The sequence below is a fragment of the Colletotrichum phormii genome, assembly GCF_030913505.1.
Source record: "Colletotrichum phormii strain CBS 102054 chromosome Unknown BDP81scaffold_13, whole genome shotgun sequence".
Taxonomy (NCBI): Eukaryota; Fungi; Ascomycota; class Sordariomycetes; order Glomerellales; family Glomerellaceae; genus Colletotrichum; species Colletotrichum phormii.
The window spans coordinates 1,498,741-1,518,658 of NW_026851455.1; the positions used below are offsets into that span (position 1 = coordinate 1,498,741).

The 19,918-nt window shown below is 50.1% G+C and overlaps 5 protein-coding genes across 5 annotated transcripts; 2 read left to right on the forward strand and 3 right to left on the reverse strand.

Annotated features, from left to right (window-relative positions):
* Positions 1 to 12: 12 nt before the first annotated feature.
* On the reverse strand, positions 13 to 1,575 carry BDP81DRAFT_395835 (major facilitator superfamily domain-containing protein; the record flags this gene model as incomplete). Its single annotated transcript, XM_060588117.1, has 4 exons — positions 13 to 632; positions 696 to 1,042; positions 1,106 to 1,386; positions 1,444 to 1,575. 4 exons carry the CDS (start codon positions 1,573 to 1,575, stop codon positions 13 to 15), a joined length of 1,380 nt encoding a protein of 459 aa, XP_060444001.1.
* Positions 1,576 to 6,544: 4,969 nt separating this feature from the next.
* BDP81DRAFT_323011 (uncharacterized protein) lies at positions 6,545 to 7,798 on the forward strand (the record flags this gene model as incomplete). Its single annotated transcript, XM_060584750.1, has 2 exons — positions 6,545 to 6,917; positions 6,987 to 7,798. The coding sequence occupies 2 exons, from the start codon at positions 6,545 to 6,547 to the stop codon at positions 7,796 to 7,798; spliced, it is 1,185 nt and encodes a 394-aa protein (XP_060444002.1).
* Positions 7,799 to 8,422: 624 nt separating this feature from the next.
* On the reverse strand, positions 8,423 to 9,528 carry BDP81DRAFT_407769 (uncharacterized protein; the record flags this gene model as incomplete). Its single annotated transcript, XM_060589028.1, has 5 exons — positions 8,423 to 8,466; positions 8,543 to 9,052; positions 9,182 to 9,259; positions 9,329 to 9,393; positions 9,467 to 9,528. 5 exons carry the CDS (start codon positions 9,526 to 9,528, stop codon positions 8,450 to 8,452), a joined length of 732 nt encoding a protein of 243 aa, XP_060444003.1. The 3' UTR covers positions 8,423 to 8,449.
* A 3,453-nt stretch (positions 9,529 to 12,981) lies between these two features.
* Positions 12,982 to 14,759, forward strand: BDP81DRAFT_482380 (fructosyl amino acid oxidase). Its single transcript, XM_060595002.1, has 2 exons — positions 12,982 to 14,276; positions 14,348 to 14,759. Exons 1-2 carry the CDS (start codon positions 13,135 to 13,137, stop codon positions 14,547 to 14,549), a joined length of 1,344 nt encoding a protein of 447 aa, XP_060444004.1. The 5' UTR covers positions 12,982 to 13,134; the 3' UTR covers positions 14,550 to 14,759.
* Positions 14,760 to 17,544: 2,785 nt separating this feature from the next.
* On the reverse strand, positions 17,545 to 19,416 carry BDP81DRAFT_377632 (aldehyde dehydrogenase). Its single transcript, XM_060586782.1, has 3 exons — positions 19,101 to 19,416; positions 18,666 to 19,034; positions 17,545 to 18,577 (listed from the first exon to the last, which is right to left on the reverse strand). Exons 1-3 carry the CDS (start codon positions 19,220 to 19,222, stop codon positions 17,566 to 17,568), a joined length of 1,503 nt encoding a protein of 500 aa, XP_060444005.1. The 5' UTR covers positions 19,223 to 19,416; the 3' UTR covers positions 17,545 to 17,565.
* Positions 19,417 to 19,918: the final 502 nt, after the last annotated feature.

Genomic DNA, 19,918 nt, shown 5'->3' on the forward strand with positions numbered 1-19,918 from the left:
CTCGATGTGCTCTCATACTTGGTCCCCCTTGCTCTGAACCGCAATTCTCTCGACACCAAGATCACTCTCAGTCTCATCCGAGTTCTCCAAAGTCCCCTCCCCACCTTGGTTCCAGTTACCGAAAACAGCAAGTAGGGTGAAAGGAATTGTAACAGCCCAAAGAGAGAATCCCAAAATCATCTGGTTCTTGTTGGGCCAGTGTGTCGCTCCCACAGCGTAAGCAATCGTACTGCCTATAGATTCCCAAGATCGCAAGATTCCCGTGGTGCGCGCAATATCACCATCACCCTGGGCGCCCTTGATCTCGGCCATCAGCCAGTAGATATATGTCTGCAGCATCTCGTAAAAGAACTTGAAGAACATGTAGACTGTAAACGCAGAGTTGAAGAATGGACCATCGCCCAGGTCGAAAGATGGTGGATCGGTCATGCGGGATAGGCGTGTCTCAATGATGGCATTCCAGATCCATGCAGTAGTAATGAATACCAGAATAATGATGTAGACGACCTTGGATTTGGCCGACCGTTCAAAACGTTTGACGTCAAGAATTGCGCCGGTGGTAATATTTGCGGCGGCACCGACAATGGCCGTGAGGAACGATGCCAGCGCTCTGGACCGGACAGTAAAGTAGGCTTTTGACGGAATATTAGCTACCTGTGTGGTCGTGAATAGGGGTTGCTATCCGTGAGACGTACTTGTCAGATAATTTCCCTGGTAGGTTGTTCCGAACTGGCCGGCCAAGAAAACGGGAATGAGCAGTAACATGTACTTGTTCTTCAGTTGTTTCCAAATGGCCCTAGCTTCGATTCCGAAGTTGGTCTGCTTCATGTATGGAATCTTTGTACCATCGGTTCTAATGACTTTCTGAGGTTGTGATAGGAGCAAAGCAGCTGGTGCTCCTAACGATGAAATGGTAACTAAGCCGAGATATGTTGTGTAGGTAACCTTGCCCTTTTCCGCCGTCTTGATGTTCAAAGCCAGGGAAATCGCGCCGCCAACGAGGGGTCCCATTTGTCGAATACCCATCCAGATTCCGACATAGCTAGACGATGTTTTGTCAGTCGGCGGCTACCTCGTGTCAAAATACAGGGGGAAAAGAACTTACCGGCCTCTCTTCTCCGCTTCGGGGTATCCAACGGCAATGGCTGCCTCACTTGCCCACAAGAGCGAAGCCCCAATGCCGCAAAGTCCAGCACCAAGCAGCAAGAACCATTCATTTCCATAGCGATTGTTGCAGTAGAGCCCTGCCGCATAGGGAGTGTAGAATGCCGCGCCGATGCATAGGGTCCATTTGGCTGTAATCTTGTTCGTTATGCCTCCTGCTATGAAACACCCGACAGACATGAGTCCGTATGTGAGGGAGTTGGCGGCATTGTTCAAGAGAGGCTATCCAAAGATTTATCAGCATAGGAAGGACGATTCATCAAAGGGGACGAGACTTACGGATGCGTTTCCGCCAGCCCCAAGATTGTTCAGTGCCGTCCAAATTCCCGGCTCACAAAATGCCACAATCCCAACAATGATGATCTGAAAAAGACACGATCGATAGGTCTGGGCTAATCGAGCGAGAGCCATGATGATTACCTTTTTCAGCGGTATGAGTATCCGACACAGAGATCAAGACCGCTCTGGGAGTTCACCCAGCTTTTTTGGTTTGCAGCAGCTAGCTGATTTTATCACTATCGTGCACCCCCAGGTTGGCGAGCACGTCAGGATCCATAAAGAATTCGGAATTACAGAGTTTGCATGAATATTGCAGTGTCGTAGGCAAATCAAGATAACAAGGACAGCACGCAATTGTGAAAGTGGGCGTGTTAAGTCACTTCAGAACACTAAGCTTCAATTCCCCGGCACTACGTAGGATCAGGGGTGGACTCAGAGCAGCAGGGCCGGCATTAACCGCAATGAATGGATCCATGTTAAGACTGCCGAAGTTGACCCCGAAGTTTTAACAAGATGAATTGGCCAACTGGAAGCTGCGAGCTACAGACATCGGGTTCATCATTAAGGTAACAAGAGTGCGAATCCATGATCACGCCATGCCCCACGCAGATGATGTTGGCACTGCAAGTCGACTAATCAATATGCTGGCTTTGACTCCGCTACAAGACAGAGGATGTTTCTTGCTTTTCAATAATTACTTTCAACGTTGATGAGTTTTTCTTTTTTATAAGGATGTCGCAGCGCCACGAGTGGCGCTGCTGGTTACTGCCGTACGATACCGCTTTCCACAAGCCGATTACCCGTCTTGGTAGGTATATAGATATGACCCTCATACGGATCTTCCACTTAGAGGAATCAAGCCACTTTCTACTATACATCTCTTCCTGTCGGAACGGCAAGGCTGATAAGGAGCAATGGGCAGGTATCGTGGGCTGGCTGGCGCCTGCCCTGGGCGAAGTGGGACAACCGGCTTAGTCACCACGGCCGGCTAAGGTGGGGCAACCACCCAGGCCGTCACCACCTACTTCGACCGACCCCTGCCCATAATGTAAATAACAAGAACAACAACAGCAATTATCACGGACATCGACGTGATTGTTGCCGAAGATACACCCTCATGAGGAAATGTATCACGCCTGTGATACCAGCACTTCCACTTGCTACCTCGCTTTGTGATAAAGGAACTATTTTTTGTTGCCGAACTCCATGTGCATGTAAATATATGGTAATATGATCCCATAGATTACAATCAAGCAGTAAAGTCGTGAAGGATTTATTCACCTCCAAAACTCTCTGCACGTGGAATTAAATGTCTTTTGGACAGACTAGAGGCAGCACAGTGTTAAGTTAAACGACACAAAAGAGTTGAGTCTTCGACATTCTGGTTACTCCCAAGTTACGCACCTGAGACTCTAGAGCCTCCTCAGCACTTCTGAGCAGCGCTGGTGCTCAGGAAGGCTGCTAGCTCGATGCCAGTACATGTATGTTGCCAACGTAACTATTAATAGAAATTTGATTGTCGGAATCAACTACACCCCAAGACGGAAAAAGGCGGTTCTGAGTTTCGTTTAGACAAACAAAAGTGAACAGTGTCCCAAAAGTCTCAAAGCCAATTTGTTGAGAACTTGAACTACGAAGCTAACTAAAACGCAAGACTTCTAGTCATTAGACGGAAGCCTCTGGGTACTTTCGAGATCGAGATATTGACTGACCAAGGTGCCGGAATTTACACCAGCTTGGCCTGCGAAGGACCAGGGCCCTGGCCGATAACGTCTGTTGTGAGTGTGACAGTTAATGCCTGTGGCTGGGTGCGTCGCGACGTAGCGATCGGATACCTTCGTCAAGTGAGGCTGGTGCAGTTGTGGCGTCACAGACTGTCTGATTGGTTGTATCCCATCAACTGCTAGATGGCGTCAGTACATAGGTACGTACTTTAATAAAGGGAATAGTAAATAATCTAATAATCCGACCTTATTTCCCTTGTAACCGCCAAATAATCTCAAAATAGGGCGAAATTAGAGAAAGACTGGAGACGGATGTAGTGACGCCATCCAGGATGTTACGGCCAGCTAGTCGTAGTGAGGTATGTTTGCAGAAGTTGAGGCTGCGGAACTGGTAACAGTAATCGTAGTCGTGGATAGCTTCAGGGAAGCTATGTCTGTAAGTCGTAAGGTAAGGGAAGGCTGCGGTGATCAATCGTAGTCTTATCAAAGAGGTTCTCAGGAAAGATAGCTGAAAGCGATCATAAGATCTGATACGAAGTTAATTGCTGAAGAAGCTATGGGAAGTCTGTCCTAGAGTCCGGCTCAAGTCCATCCTATATACAAGTCCTGATTCTGAACATGTCCTTTGTGCTGGACAGTGTCCTTGTTTGGATATGTTGGATAGTGTTGGTATTCCTCTCACAGGGAATTTGGTTCGAACCGTAGGGTCCTGGGGGTGACGAAGTATCAATATCTCTGTATTGATTGATTCTGCGTGAGGAGTAGAAGGGAGATTCCAACCGGAGGTTGGGTGGGTAGTCGAGGTCTAAGTGTACCCCCTCGAGGTGGCCCATGCTCTGCCCCTACTCGCGGCCGAATTGGACTTCCAATCCGACAGATAGCTCATATCCTGGTTATCCAAGGATCGCTTGGATAACGCCCGCCGCAACTTGTCACTGTGGGCGCGTAGCTATATAATGCAGAACAAGGGACAATGATGACCGGAGTCATCATTATCGAAGCTTTTGCTTTGTGCCACAGTTGGTTGCCTTGTCCTGCTCGTAACACCTACCTAGCCTGCTCCGGCGGAGGTGCTGCTGCCGTCCGATATCTAGGACCCGTTAGTATAGATAATAATATCCCGCTTAGAGAAAGTTGCCATCCTGCTTGCAAAGGAGAGGGCCTGTTCTTCTTTAGTCTTATTAGGTTCGTAGCCGACCCTGGCGAGGGCTGTCTGCCAGTCCGCTAGTTACTCTCAAGGGGGGAGTTCTAACGGATCGATATATTCGGTATTTTTACTTACGAGGCTTACTATTCGTCGTAGCCGTAAGTCTGGTCCTGATTTGTCCCTGTGTCTCGTTCGGAGAGGGTGTCGCTCGTCCAGACGATGGATTCTAGTGGACGCTATATAGAGCTTCGTATCCAGTATCACCTCTGCTAGGGGTAGAGCCGCCTCGCGCTATCCCATCGGGTGCTGATGGACAGCACTTTCGCCAAGGGCGGGGTAGAGCCAATAAGGGCTTGCAAATTTATTAAGTTAAGCAATAGGGCTGCAGTACCTCTATTTCCCATAAATTTTGGGTGTGCCAGAGGTACCAGCAATCTTTGCTAATACATAACGGTACATTACAATCTAAGCAGCCCTTTCGAGTTGTCTGCCGTCGTTGCCGAGCGATGGCATTCCCAGATATCTCCTTTAAAGCCTTCCTATTACCACAATAGGTACAAGGTTAAGATACCTTTCTTGATCCCTTCCTATGCTGTTCCCATGGAATAGAGGTATTCCTTTTGTCTGTAGCCCGTCTAGCCCTAGGGCCCTCCCTAGACAACGGTGCTGTATTCGTCCACTGGGCCCACTGCTCTACGAGGCTCTGCGGAACGTATTGGAGGAACAGTTCAAGCGGGCTTGCCGGCAGCCCCCGTATCTCTTGGGCCCGGGCCGGCACGTTGAAGGGTCGGAAGGAGCCCGGAGGACCATGCTGAGTTGCCGGAGGTTCGTGGGGCCGGACTGTAGCTGCGTCACAGCGCTCGGGCGTACAGTCTGTATTACAGGCAGCAGTAAGGTCTTCTGGGTGGACCTCAACTACTATACAGCTGCGTATAGAAGTAATAGAAGCATTAGATGCAATAGAGGTATCAGAATCACCAGAAGACATCACAGTATCAATCAAAATGGTAATAATAGTGATAATAATAGGCAAAAGAGCATAGGGATGAGTGACGTATCGTCAAGTACCCCTTTAAATGCGGGGTAATGGTGGATACATAGTGGGTATTTCATGGTCTTGGCGAAAGTGCTGTCCATCAGCACCCGATGGGATAGTCGTGGAATTCAGCTTGTATAGGCTGATGTTGAGAGATAATAGTATAGTGGGCCGTAGCCCTGTATAACCTTAACAATTACTAACAGTGGGTACCTTTCGAGGTATGTCCGATGAGAATCCCCTCAAGTGTGCAAAGGACTTATGGTACCTTATCTTATCGACCAGTCTCATTATCGATAAGCTTGAACCGAAATGACGTTGACGATAAGGAACCTAAGGCAAGGCACTGAGTGTGGGTACCTAGGTACCTTATCCCAAGTGGGCAAAGTCGCGACCATTAGGTTGACTCCATCACGTTTGATCACATGATGGTCTGAATTATTACCTAAGCCCAGATTTTTAAGATTTGGCCCCTTTTTATCCCTGTCACGTCAAACGACCGCCGCGCCACGGCTACCCGAACGAACCGTTTAGTTTTGCTGCTTTGCATAAGCCTGCCGCACTCTGCGTTGCGTCCCTCGCGTCCCGCATACCGCGTCCATCTGTCTCCTGGCTAAAGGGTTCGTCCTCTCTCATTTTATGGAAGGAAAAAAGGGATTAACCACGGAACACATCTTGAACGCGTATCCGTACCTTGCCTTACTTTATGACCTTGCTTATCTGAAATTGCCCACTTCCCTTTCTGCAGTTCACAATTCGCTTCATCTTTCTTCCCGTCTCGTCCCGATTGCCGTCTGCTTTTGTTGCGCATCCTTAGGGAGTACGGATACTTCGCACTCAATTCTTCCCCATCATCCATCCCCCTTGAACCTGAGGTTGCAGCTGATCTGACCCTCCATCGATCCCTCCCTCCCTTCCGAAGTCCCGTCCCGTGTTCGCGCGTGTGTGTGCGTGGCCCGCAGGCTGCAGCAAGTTCATGCAACTCAACCCACACTCATTCACCCGTCGGGTCGTGTTTCACTGAAGCAGCAATGAGACTCACTGTCTCAGAGTGTCATTCCAGCCAGAGCGCCTGATACGCCCAATCACCTACCGTCACCACTTTCACCAGTACCCTTCTGTACCTTGCGTACCATGACGGAATCTCACGATAGTCAGACTGGCAGCAGCATCAACAGTCACAGTGTCGCCGCAATGGACGCCGTCGCGAAACCTTCTCACAGCGCCAGGCGGCACAAACCCTCCGCCTCCCTGGGCTCCTTATACGAAGTCCTCGCCGACCTCGACGACAACCAACTCCAGTACCTCATCCAGGAGATGAACCACACTGGTCACCAAAACGTTCCCGTGTCCCAGGCCGTCTCGACGTTCGAGGCTTTGAAATCAACCTCCTCCGCTGAGCCCTTTGCCGTCTCCGAGACGGGCTTCGACGCGCCCGCGCCCGACTCGCCGGCTCGGGAACCGCTGCGTCATCTATCAAAGTCGCGTCGGGGAAGGCTCTCACTTCAGACAGCCTTTCAGAGGGCTCCGTCCTTGAGACAGAGGCATCGCCAGCAGCAGCAGCCAAGTTTGGACAGCCCCAGAGATGACTACTACCTCAACCGCAGCAGCACCTTTTCCCAGGGGCCCGAGCCAGCTCAGAGTCACCGGCCCGCCAAGGGGTACGGTGAATTGCTCTCAAGTCCCGTCAGCAGCTGCTCCTCGCCCGCCGGCGGCCCTGTTATCATGAGCGGGCTGCCCGAACCGGCAACGGTTACGCGGTCCCCGCGGTACGACGAGACCGCTGTACCTCAATCCGCCAGCCAACCACTTCCATCACCACCACCATCAACATCACATCTTCATCATCAACTGCCACCGCCACCGCCATCGCAGCCGCAACTTCAACCCCGCCGGCCGTCCACCAACGGAGCCCGAATGGGACCACCCGCTTACCACCGAATCTCTCGGCCAGATTTTAACCTTCCCGATGGTGTCACGGTCACTGACCTTCTCCACCTCCTCGAGATTGAGTACATGTCCTCCAATAGGCAGCCATCCTCTTCCTCGCGCAGGTCTTCCTCCTCCTCTACTTCATCTTCCGTCTCCCGGCCTTCCTTTTCTTCGCCCTCACCATCGTCACCCGCATTGGCCACTCGCCTCTTTCCCCCACCATCGAGATCATTCTCTCAGACACCGAACCTGCATGGACGCTCACCTTTGCGGAGGTCCTCTTCGAGGCTAGACCTTGCCCTCGGTGCAGAGCGATCGGCTTCCGGAGCCGCCGAAGTCGGAATGGGAATGCTGGAACCACGACAGATGAGGTCAGTGTCGCTCGGTTTCCCGGGCGGCGGTATGGCCACATCCATGTCAATGGACTCGTTGAGCCGGAGTCTCAAGGGCGAGTCACGGCCTCCCGCGCCAGCGCCAGTCTTTGAAGGAATCTTTGACGTTTTGGAAAACCAGTAGACTGCACCTCGGCTACAAATGGTGACGATGAAGTGGCGCATATCGCTGTTCATGGCTTGCTGTGCCGAATAGCCTGGCTATAGTAGCTGCCAGCAGCATTGCTCCACGTAGTCAGGGCGAGGACGATGCAGCAGCGCCAACGCCAGGCACAAACAAGGTGGCGCATTGGAAGATGGGACACGATCTGCGGGAAACGAGGCGGCTAGCCCGAGTTGCTTAAGTCAAGCCGCAGCCAGCAACGAGCTGCTCTCTTCCGGGCAATTATGAGCTAGTAGTATTGGCTCATTTGTCTTTATCAGTCCAGTGCCAAATTATCGCAGCCATTGCTGTTAAGAGCACTGCCGAAGGAAGGAGGATTTGAGAACAATGTAATAAGAAAGCGCTACGATACCCATAATGTACTGAAAGGATAATACAACGGACGCTGATGCGGACTTTCAAAACGAGCCATGTCGAAGTCAACTTGACTGCAACCCGGCACCCACCATAATCGCTGTGAGGAAAATGCTTTTCACTAAGAATTCCTAAGGTGAATCCTCCGCTCCACATCAAAAGAGTTCCTCGCTGGCACATCGAATCGAGACGCATATACACATACGAGCATCGGGGGGTATGTAGCTCGCGGGATTACCGAACCGGTCTTGCAAGCGGCTACCGGGGCGGGATCGCTGACCAGGATCCATTAGCAGTCCGAATGCAAACAAATACAACCCGGCACCAGAAGACTAGGGGTGTTCAACTCACTCTCTGCATCAGCCCATCGGCCGAAAAATCCGGCAATCTGGTCACGAACCCGTATTCTGGGTAGCCTGCTTGGTCGGACGCTCAAGACGTTGAGCCAGTTCCTGTATCGGAGATTCCCGTGTTTGACATTTGACGGAGCTCGCTTCCACCATTCATCGGTAGCGGGTTGTGGTCCATGTTCCCCAGCACGGCGGGCAGCCCAGCGGGCTTTGAAGGATGCCGTTCGGTAACGAAGCCAATATTCACGGAGGAGTTGAGGATGAAAAGACCTCATCCACACCTCGTCCACGTTTCCAGCATTCCCCTCGTGCCCTCCTTCGTATTGAATTCGTAGGATAAGTCGATCGCCTTGGCCAATGTGGTGTCCCAGGACCTTGATGACCTTTGTGGTTGATCTACCCCAAGGAAGGATGTCTTGGCGATCATGAAGCTCAAAGTAGTTGGTCCAGGAGTCGGGGTCACCAAGCTGAACAATGTACTCGGATGCCCAAATTTCTAGCAATTCGCCATCTGGATTTTCCTAAAGTGTTAGAAGCTGGAGCCTGGTTGCATCGTCGGGATTGATTCTGTGGGCAGTGACTCCAAGATATTCGCACTTCTGTTGGGTTCCGCGGGGTACGAGTTTCACTTTCCCCTCACTGCCGAGAAGTGACGGCTTGAAAGCAAGCATTTGTCTCGGGACGTTGTTACCCGGTGGTTGCGTATAAGTCGGTGGGTCTAAAGGATACATCGTCTTAGCACAATCTGACTGCGATGAGAAAGGAGAGAGATCAAGTGATAGCTTACATGTGAGAATCATTCCGATTTCTGGCTTATCTACGTTCATGTGCCACCCGTCTAGCGGTCTGTCACTAGATTGCGCGAGACATGTTAGCTAGAGACCACAACGTGCAGAAAGCCGTCAAGACGAAGGGATGAGCATACACAACGCGGGGCACTCCAACAGCAGTAAGAATATGATCAGTCATGTTGGTGATGACGCCCATGGTCAATGTAGAAAGCGTCCGAGCACTTGAGTGCACCGTGGAGAAGCTCGGTGTTCGTGGCGGTAGCCGAGCTGTTGGTTTGCGGGACTCGGAATTCCGGTCGAGAATCGAATCACTGAAAGTGACAATCAATACTGGTGGTCTTTGCCCGGATTAAGCAGTTGATAGATCGTCAAAGGGATACGTGTATTGGGGGCATGGAGCTGTTGGTGATGCTGGTATATTTTGCCTCGGCGATGTGGAGGTTGCATTGTGGAAGAAGAACCAGGAGGAAGAGAAGGACGTGAAGAGAAGGAAGAGGAACATCCCGTGAAGCGGAAGGAGCGAAGGGGAAGTTCCATTCAATCAGACGGCAATGACGGCAGCTCCTACCCTGTCGTCAGTTAATTCAATGTAAGGTACCTTCCATTGTGAGGTCCGTTGGGAGTTTGCCATGAGGTATTATGGCAGGAGCAGCCACCTGAAGGTACACCTACCTAGGTACTTTACCCAAGGCATGGAAGTCAGCCCTCGGGTGGTCCTTCCCCTCGACTCAAGGCACCTTACCCTACCTTACCTTAGCTCAATTGGGCAGTTGTGCACTCCTGCCTCAAGGTCCCCAAATATCAACTCCATCAACCCAAGGTATTCAGGCATGTAACGTCTGCACCTTCTTGTTCTCATTGTTGTTGTTCTTCTCCTTCCTCTCCTACACTGAGAGACAACGAGGCGTTGCTGCCATTCATTGTGGCTTCCAGTTCTAAGAAACTCATTGACTTCCTGTTGTGTTGTAGAAGACATGGAGTTCAGACGCAATGGAGGAGGCAACTGCAGCAATAACTTGCGGCAGTCGTTGACAAAAGTCACAGCACCACTTGATTCATCTCAGCTCAGCAGAATCTGACCTCTCTAAACGTAGCCTGCTTTCATGGATTCATCTTATTCATTCCCCCATTTCATATTATTAGGATATTAATGAGCAGTAGGCAAAAAGATGTGTTTAAAAGGCGGTCTGGGCCGTGCAAACTGCAATTCCACCTATCTACTTAATTATACGCATCCTTCCACATACCAATACGCAGTTCAATACCAAATTTCTCAGCTTCGTACCGGCGAAAAGGCTGCCCTGCCGACGTGCATCAACAAAGATCCATGGATTGAGAAACCATCTGTGGAAGCCCTCCCTCTCGACAAAAGTAAAAGTGCCTGGCCCTCCCCCGCTTTCCTCATCATGCCTGCCAATAACATGGCCCTCGTTTTGTCCACTCACAGAGAATAGAGGATCCGGAACAAAAAATGTGCATCCCTGTCCCTTGCCTGCGGCGAGGTACGGGCGTAATGTTAGCTACACCCTGCTTGTGGTCCACCTCGCCTTGTCAGACGTGCCACAGAACACATCGATGCCTATGATGCCTCTCAATAACATTAAACGGCTTCTAGGATCAAACTTCGTCCTGTGATTAAATTGAACGTTGCTTTGATGCCTTCTTGGTTCCAACAATTATCCGTGACTTCGGCGCTGCTGGCCGGTGTTTGGCCGCTGATGCCCCCAACACCGACCGGGCGACTTTGAATGATCTTATTTTGTCGTTGGTGGCGTCAACGGCGCAGGCCGAAAAGGGAAGCAAACAATTGAAATTGCCACCGACGGGCGTCGTTGCAATCACAACCCTTTCGATGATCATGATAGAGGGGGGGATCGAGGCGCCCCTGAGTTCGCAGAGACCGACACGGACTTCACTCTTTCATCTCTAGAACCGAGAAGTCATCGTGTGTCGCGGTTTCCTAAACCCATTGCGACACATTGCTTGCTACCTTACGCAGCTTTCAGTTTGTCCCTTAGCTCAGCTGACAATCCAGCAGACTATTAAACCAGTTTATTGTAAGTGTCAAGCTCTTAATTCTGCTCTCATCATCACTGTACCTTAGGAACAAGGGAATTCAGATGACAGTATCGGCATCGCTGGGGGCGATTCCATGTCTTCTTCTTGTACGTCAATGGCTGCCTTCGCGATTCTAACCTGGGTATTGAAGGACTCGTCCGATTTCTTCGGCGCACGACAAATTACTATGCCCGCCGAAACGCCTACGATAGAGCCAACCTCTCATGCCCGCTTGGCAACGGTCCCTGCGATTACCTGGGAGCACCCAAGGGAATCTGTCGAAGGAATGAATGCAAAAGGCGAGGAATTCCGCTTGGAATACCGTCGAATCAAGCTTCTGATCGAAATGCTGGAGTTTCGAGCGGAAAAGCAAAGTGTCGGATTGGAAGCCCAATTCGGCCGCGAGTAAGGGCAGAGCATGGGCCACCTCGAGGGAGTGCAATTAGACCTCGACTACCCACCCAACCTCCGGTTGGAATCTCCCTTTTACTCCTTACGCCGAATCAATCAATAAAGAGATATTGATACTTCGTCACCCCCAGGACCCTACGGTTCGAACCAACTTCCCTGTGAAAGGAGTACCAACAAAAAGATCAATATACCGCGACGTACCTGCCAGACTACGCGAAGCTCGACAAAAAAAGCGTACAATGAAGAGGATGATGATTGAGGCGCATCGACAGCACAAGGACCGTTGAACGAACAGGAACGGCGATTCCTATATAGGTGAAGAGCCCGTCGCGCCAACGGGCAAGGGACCAGCAAGTGGAGAGATGTCGGAGTAATGGAGCTTTCCAACTCGTATTGCTCTCACTTTGGTACGAATAGCGTCCTTCGCTCGTGACGAATAGAAATTTGCAGTCTACACTGCTGTCATAGACAATGCTATCTGCGTGAAATTAGCCCAGTCAGAGGGTGAAGGGACCTAGGCAGGTGTCAGCAAAAATAGTTGAACGTGATTAACAAGGCATTTGCCCCAGTCCTGCGATACCACAGACGCAGGAACAGCTCCATAGTTATGACATGTTAGCAACTATGTTCAAGTTGCTCATAACCTATTAATGACGAGGCACTAGCCATTGACCAAGATTTCTCGCCTATCTGGCTTGTTGTGAGTCAAGCCATGCTGCTTAACTATGTGCCGTAATTACTTTACTCCCGTATGCATGAACTAGGTTCCCAACAACTCGACAACGAAAGAATGTATTATTCAACATACTAATTCTCACCGCTGTTATGATTCTGGCACTGGACCTTGAGCTTTCCTAGAAATGGCGAGTTCTGCTTACGACTTACTTTTGAAGCTCTAGGAAAGGGACATTCACTCATTGGTGGTGGTGATAGGACAAAGGCTATTAATCCTTTTGCCGCTGAACCAAGTAGCCAAGAACATGCATCGACGCGAGTGCCGAAGTCATGTGTCCCAACCCCGCACTTTCCACCGTCATGCCTAAAGTCAGTTTTGAAGTGCCGTGGATTTCCTGGGGTCCCCGCCAAACGGAAAATATCACCCGCATGGGGGTTTCTCGGGGTTTCGGCAGAGTCGGAGAACAACGGTGTATCAAGTTTCTACCTAAGAACGGTGATGAGTCTCCTGAGCTCAATAAGACCACCACGTCCGACCCAGCAAACTTCCGATGAACTCTTCTTTCACAAGTCTCTGCCCGTGAAACCCTAAAGGTTGATATCAACTACCTGAAAAGCTGCCATTCAGTCGTGACTCTGACGCCTTGACCTAAACAGCATGGCTGAGCCCACGGTACTTATCGTAGGTGGTGGGACATTCGGCACTTCAACGGCCTACCACCTCTCTCGAACCTACCGAGACACCAGTCGCGTAATTGTAGTCGACCGGTGGGCACCGTCCGACCCTGGAGAAAACAAAGCCGCCGCCATAGACGTCAATCGAATCATTCAAACAAACTACGTGAGACCGCTTTACTGCAACCTCGCCAGCGAAGCCATTCATCCGTGGTTTTGGGATATCAATCTTGGTCACTTCTTTCACAAGACCGGGTGCGTGACAATCGACGAAGAAAACAACCAGTTCTCCGACGCCGTGCGAAAGACACTCAAGCAGAGAGGCTCTGACTATACCACTGATGCCGATGTTGAAGATTTCAAAAAGCAATGGAAGCCCTTTGAGGGCTTAGAAACAAGTGGGCTAGGGAAAGCATTCTTCAATCCAGAGGCTGGGTGGTGCGATGCAGCACTGGCGACCCAAAATTTGATGGCCGCAGCGAAACGAAATGGGGTTGAGACAATTGCTGGAGAAGTGGTAGAGCTGATGTTCGATCCGTCTGTCGGACGAGTGCTTGGTGTAAGAATGACAGACGGCCGGAAATTGACGGCAGACCGAATCGTCTTGTCAGCAGGTGCCTGGACGAGTCATCTGCTTGCGCCGATAGAAGCTTTGCTTCGTCTCGCACCTCAGGACCGAATTGAACGGCAGATCACAGCAGTTGGCAGGGTTTCAGCTTACTACAAGCTCTCGCCCGAAGAAACAGAGAACATGTACGAAGCTGGCATGCCGATCGTCATTTATAAATCTTGTGGGATCCTGACGCCGCCGTCACGAGAGAATCGGATCATGAAGATTAATGACCTTCGAACCGAGTTCGTTAATCGAGTTGCCCTATCTGAAGGGCATGTGGTATCTGTTCCGTCTGGAAGGGGACAAGAAGATGTGCCGCAGAAGTTGAAAAACGAAAGTCAGAAACTCTTGAACACCATGATGCCTGAGTTTGCGCAGAAGAAGATGCCAGACCGATGGCGAATATGCTGGGATGCAAAGACGCCAACAGAAGACTGGCTCCTTTGCCGCCATCCGCGTCCAGAATTGGAAAACCTCTTCCTAGCCGTCGGAGGAAACTTTGATACTTACAAGTACGTGAAGCTTCTTTTAACCGGTACCGGAGGATACTCCAGTGTAGATCTGGCTAACAAATCAAACCCAGATTCCTCCCAATTGCTGGAAAATACATGTGTAACATCCTACAAGGGAAGAGTAACGGCCGGGAAAAGGATATCGCATGGGGCTGGAAGGATGAAGCCACCCTAATGAATGCCAAGAAGAGAGAGTTGGGCCCCAAGTCAAGAACTTCGTCATTGCCTGAGTTCCGATCATTCGAAGAGACCAACCGGTCATATAAGCTCTAGTCAGATCAGGATGTCTCAAGTTCGTCGTAAGCCAACATGAAGTAAACAAAAAAAGCCATATCGTCCTTAAAAACTGGAAATTGGAATGGACATGAAATGCGGTTGCAAAACTAACAGATTGTATTGATAAACAAACCTAGCTAGTACCTAACCTTATGTTGAACTAATCTGGATTTTGCAAAAGGGTAGCATTATTAGCCCCGAATGGATTCTTTCTTTCAACCTGCCTCACTAACTCTGCATGCTGCTTGCTCCTAGGTATAAATCTAACTGGGAAAGCCGTGAGATATGTTAAGATACCCGGCTTAGGTTTTACATCTAGCTCTATTCCCTTGCCATTCTTATCCATACCCTTAGTAATGGTGAAAGCGGCGAGTGTTTGCGCCATATTTATCAAGAGGCTTGAGTCGGCAAAGAAACGTTCGGGGCATATCCTGCGGCCGTACCCAAAAACTTTAGTCGTTCAATCTCCTATCTCTGACATACTGCATTGATACAGCCCAGTCAGACTCTTTGATGGGAATGGAATAAAGCTAGTTTTGGAAGATTCGAAAAGGGGTGGCATAGGTGATCTTCCGTGCCCAGTCGGGTAACTGGGGCTAACATCACCTCGACGCCGCCAAGGTACCGCTTAACAGTGACGAATACCAATAGGCTTAGCGAAATACTTCGTTCGTCCAAGAACACTATATAGAAGGATAAACTGAATCGTCTCGGACGTCATAGGAATAGATTGGTATGTAAGATTATAACGGTTAACCGTCGTAAACTACGGAAAGATTTCGGAGTGTCTCCAGTTCATATGCACAGCTAGTGTATATAATATGGCATTCGAAAGATATAAAGACTAATTATTACTCTTCGTCTTTGAACAATGGTCGAGACTATTCAATGCGTTTACCTTCATGCCTTGTATGACCAAGGCTCAATTTTCAAGTATGGGAGTGTTTAAGAGAGAGGCTGCACAGCAAGATAGGCGGGCGTCTTCAATCGGATATTAAGGCAATACATTCTTTGAGATACAAGGCAGATTTCCGTCTAGTGCTGCTTTTCTGAGGACTTCCATAGAAAACGCTGTAAGTAGCGAACATACTAGGCAATGGCTGTTGTTAAGTACCAGGCCCTGACTTTTGGCACGGAGAGTAAAAGGCTCGACCAGTTTACTGGTTTTCGCGCAGGCCGTTATCGACAGATAGCTAGGTAAAGTTAAGCACAGGGCCCGACTCAATCTCTCTCAAATTCCCGAGCACTGATTAGCTTGTAGACACAAACAATCTTACCTACATGAAACCTAATGCGCATACCTTTTCTTTATGTTCGTATTCTTTTGGGCCCCGCACGGGGACGAGGCCGTCAGGTGAGACCGGACCAGCCCGGGCCCCGGAAATTATGATCTTGTCGAGCCGCCACAACTCCGGACTAGCGGCGAGGGGCGGCCCGGAGAACGCTTCGATGAAGTCGTGGGCCGAGCAAGCCAAGACTACTCTGGCTCCCTAGATCAGAGAAATTCCTGACAAAGAAGGTAAAAGCGGCGGAGACTGGGAATCATAATTGAATCCGGAAAAGTCCACATACGATACTGAGTGTAAGCACAAGTCTTATGATTGGAGCTTTCAGCCTCGCACGGATGGTCTCAGACATAGGACCTGGCGGAAAGAATTGTCTAAAAGACTAGAAAGAAGCCTATATGAGCCTAGAAAAACGCTTTCCTAGGCTAAGCAGGATAATTTGATAACTTGAAGTGGCTAAGAGATTGTATCAATTCCGCGCCGGCAAACAGGCATCAGTGGCTGCCGACTAGGTGGCTATGATTCTCGTGGCGGTCATCGTCGAAGACAGGAGCTGAATGGCGAAATCGATTTCAAATCAGGTTTAAATCGTACGCAACGTGACAATGTTATAAGATGCCATTTTCCTATTCGACTTTGAGGTTTCTTCTCCTTCACTCCTCACAAGCTCTCGTTCTCAAGTTTCATTAGCACCAACAAGATCATCGCTGCCATCAAACGGCTAAGGCCACAGCTGCCACCGTTAGGGCTCGTGATCAAGGAACTCTGCCACAGGCCAGCCAGACGCAGATTACCAACAACGTGATCCAGATCGTATTCGAGATACAGGGTACCTACGGTGGAGTTTGCAGCCATTTTGGAGACGGTGAGTAGATACGCCGGAGACGTGCGTGAGTTTCTACTTGAGGACTAATGTGCGAGATACAGCTTACGGTCATGGGCTGTTGCTCAGTATCTTCGATGTCCTGAACCAGCTTCTCCAAGGTCTAGAGGGACTTGTTGCTGGCATTGTCGGCCTTGTTGCCGGTGTTATCTACGGTGTGTTTCGTGCTGTCGGTGGTGTTCTTGGGCTGTTGTTTCAAATTCTTTTTGGTTGGGCAGCGCCCCAACCGTCTGGATCCGGCTGGTAATTGACCCAGTGCCAACACCAGATAGAAAGACCCGACAGCTCTCAACACTTTGTTGTCTTGAGGTATAGCATACGCCACTGCACTTTTCCTTTGCTTTAGATATTCCAACCACTTGAAAACTTCCCTTCTACACACAATAATAGTAACAATAGATTTGCATGATTTACTTTAAGGGAAGGTCCAGCTCATAGTGGGGGAAGATTGTGATCTGCCCTATCGATTCTACAACTGGAGATAAAACTTTCGAAGGTGGCAACTAATGGTACACGTAGCATGCCTGCGCTTCCTGTGTAAGGTTGTTAGATCTAACGTCCCACGAGTTTAAGTGACGAAGCCAGGGCATTTGGCTCTAAGATTAGGCAGCCTTGTCTATGGCGATGATCAATCTTGACTTTTTTGACAGTTCATACATAGTCGCTATTCTTTGTGTGGACAGGGCAGAAAGTCATGTAAGGTGCCAGAAAGGGGGTTCTCTCTGACAGCCATCAAAGTAGGATCCTAGTGATCATGGCTTTACGTGCTGTGTTTAAAGATGTTGTTACTTTACATCATTCTTAATGTTTGTAGCACCTTAGTTTAAAGCAAAAGGATGGTATGTTACAACTTTGACTGTCTAGCAAGATTGACATGAATCGCCTTGATATTTGAATAAGCAGACAGGCCAGCCTCACCCAATTCCCTCCCGATACCGCTTTGTTTGACACCACCAAATGGTATCCGCCAGTCACTATCGTTACTTGAGTTGATCCAGACCATGCCTGCCTCAATTCTCTTTGCCACAGTATGAGCACGAGCAAGGTTTGTAGAGAACAGCGCGCTCCCGAGACCGTACTCGGAATCATTAGCCAGGGCAATGGCGTCTTCCTCGGAGCGGAAGCGGCATATGACGACAAACGGGCCGAACACCTCCTCCTGGAAAATTCTCATCTGGGGAGTGACCTCAGTGAACACTGTGGGTTCGATGAAATAACCGGGGTTATCAGGCTCGTGGGGATGACCTCCAAGCTCTAGCTTTGCGCCCTCCTTCTTGCCGATGTCGACATAAGAGAGAATCCTATCGTATTGGGCCTTGGTAATTTGGGGTCCCTGGAAAGTGCTCTCCTCGAAGGGGTTGCCGACCTTGGAGATTCTCGTGACTTGATTTCGGAAAGCTGCCAGGAATTTGTCGTAGACAGTGTCCTGGACCAGAATTCTCGACGTCGCGGTGCAGATCTGGCCTTGATTCGACATAATGCCAGCGTGGGCCCAGTGGACAGCCAAATCCAAATCAGCGTCCTCAAACACAATCAATGGGCTCTTTCCACCCGTCTCAAGCGTAATATTCTTCAAGTTGTTGCTTGCCATCTTCATGATCTGCTTCGCAGTACCGGTAGACCCCGTGAATGCAATCTTATCGACATCTATGTGGGATGCAAGAGCTGCCCCTGTGACAGCTCCAAGACCGTTGATAATATTGATCACGCCGGGTGGGAATCCTGCCTCCGCCACGAGGTTGGCAAAATACGAGATGGAGAGCGGTGTTTGCTCCGCCGGTTTGAGGACAACCGTGTTCCCGCAGGCCAAGGCGGGGCCGAGCTTCCAAGCAGCCATTGCCAGGGGGTAATTCCAACTATAACAAATTCCATGAGCTACTCGAATCGCAAGGTTGGAGAAGAACGAAAGAAGAAGATACGAGTAAGAGCTTGGATGTTTCTTACGGAATGATTTGGCCGCAAACTCCAACTGGCTCGCGAACAGTGTAGGCAAACTTTTCGGGTGTTGTCTCGATCACCTGACCGAATACCTTGTCCGCAAAACCACTGTAGTACGTCAAGGTCTCAATGGCTTCGGTTAGATCTTCATTGAGCGATACCGAGTAGGGCTTGCCATTGTCCCACGTCTCAATGGTTGCCAGCGTCTCACGGTGGTCTTCCATCAACTGTGCAAGGCGCGTCATGCACTTCCCGCGGTCCGAGGCAGGCAGGTCTCTCCAGCTTGGGTGATGAAGGGCTTTCCGCGCGGCCTGAACGGCTCTATCAACATCATGAGCCGTCGCTGCGTACACAGAAATTATTTCTTGTTCGTTGCTGTGCAAGGTTGTCAGCAACACCACGGTCTAGCTTTTGTATCATCGAGCAGTTTTGGGATCGTACGTAGGATTGATGCTGGCTATCTTGCCACCGTCGGACGATTCTATCCATTGGTTGTTGATGAACAATCCTGTGGGCTGGAGGTATGTTCTCCCATTGGGGGCGGTCAACTTTACAGAAGCCATTGTATGAGACCAAGGTAGTTGAATAATGTGACGGAGGGCCAGAAGAAGAAGGGGAAGCTTCCAAGCTCTTCAAGCGAAATATCTTTCCAATTCCCAGAATAATGACGGTGTAACGAGCGAGAGTTTCTTCAATATAAATTGAGTCGTCCGCGAGTAGTCACAAAGCAATCAATCATGTTGATTGCTCTGTCTACGGACGAATAAGGCCATTGCCGAAGCCCCCATTACCAGATTACCCACATTGCGGAGACTTCTATCAGTTGTGAGAGATTCCCCGGCCCGGCATGACACGCTCTCCCACCGGGTGCCTTTGAATGCAAGGACCAAGCACTGTGCGGGGAACCCGCTACCAGCTTGCAAGCTGCAGCAGAGTAAGGCTTGAAGCTGACCGATACCGCACAAGTTTGTCAAGTGTAGTATGAATATGTGAGGGGAAGCCACAAAAGGCATCTTGGTGGAGATGCTTCCCTGCGGCTAGACGCGCTCGGAAGGCGCTTGGTAGGTGGGTGATAGGCATCTAATTCCCGGTCACGACAATACGACCAGGCGTCATGACAGGCCAAATCAGGAAAGAAATTTGGCCAAGCTGCTATCCCCGGTGATCCCACGTGCCAGGTACCAGCTTTAGCTCGCCGTAGGACCGAACGCAAACCGGGGCCAGTGTGCCGGGGTGCTCCCTAGTCTCGCCGCGCCGCT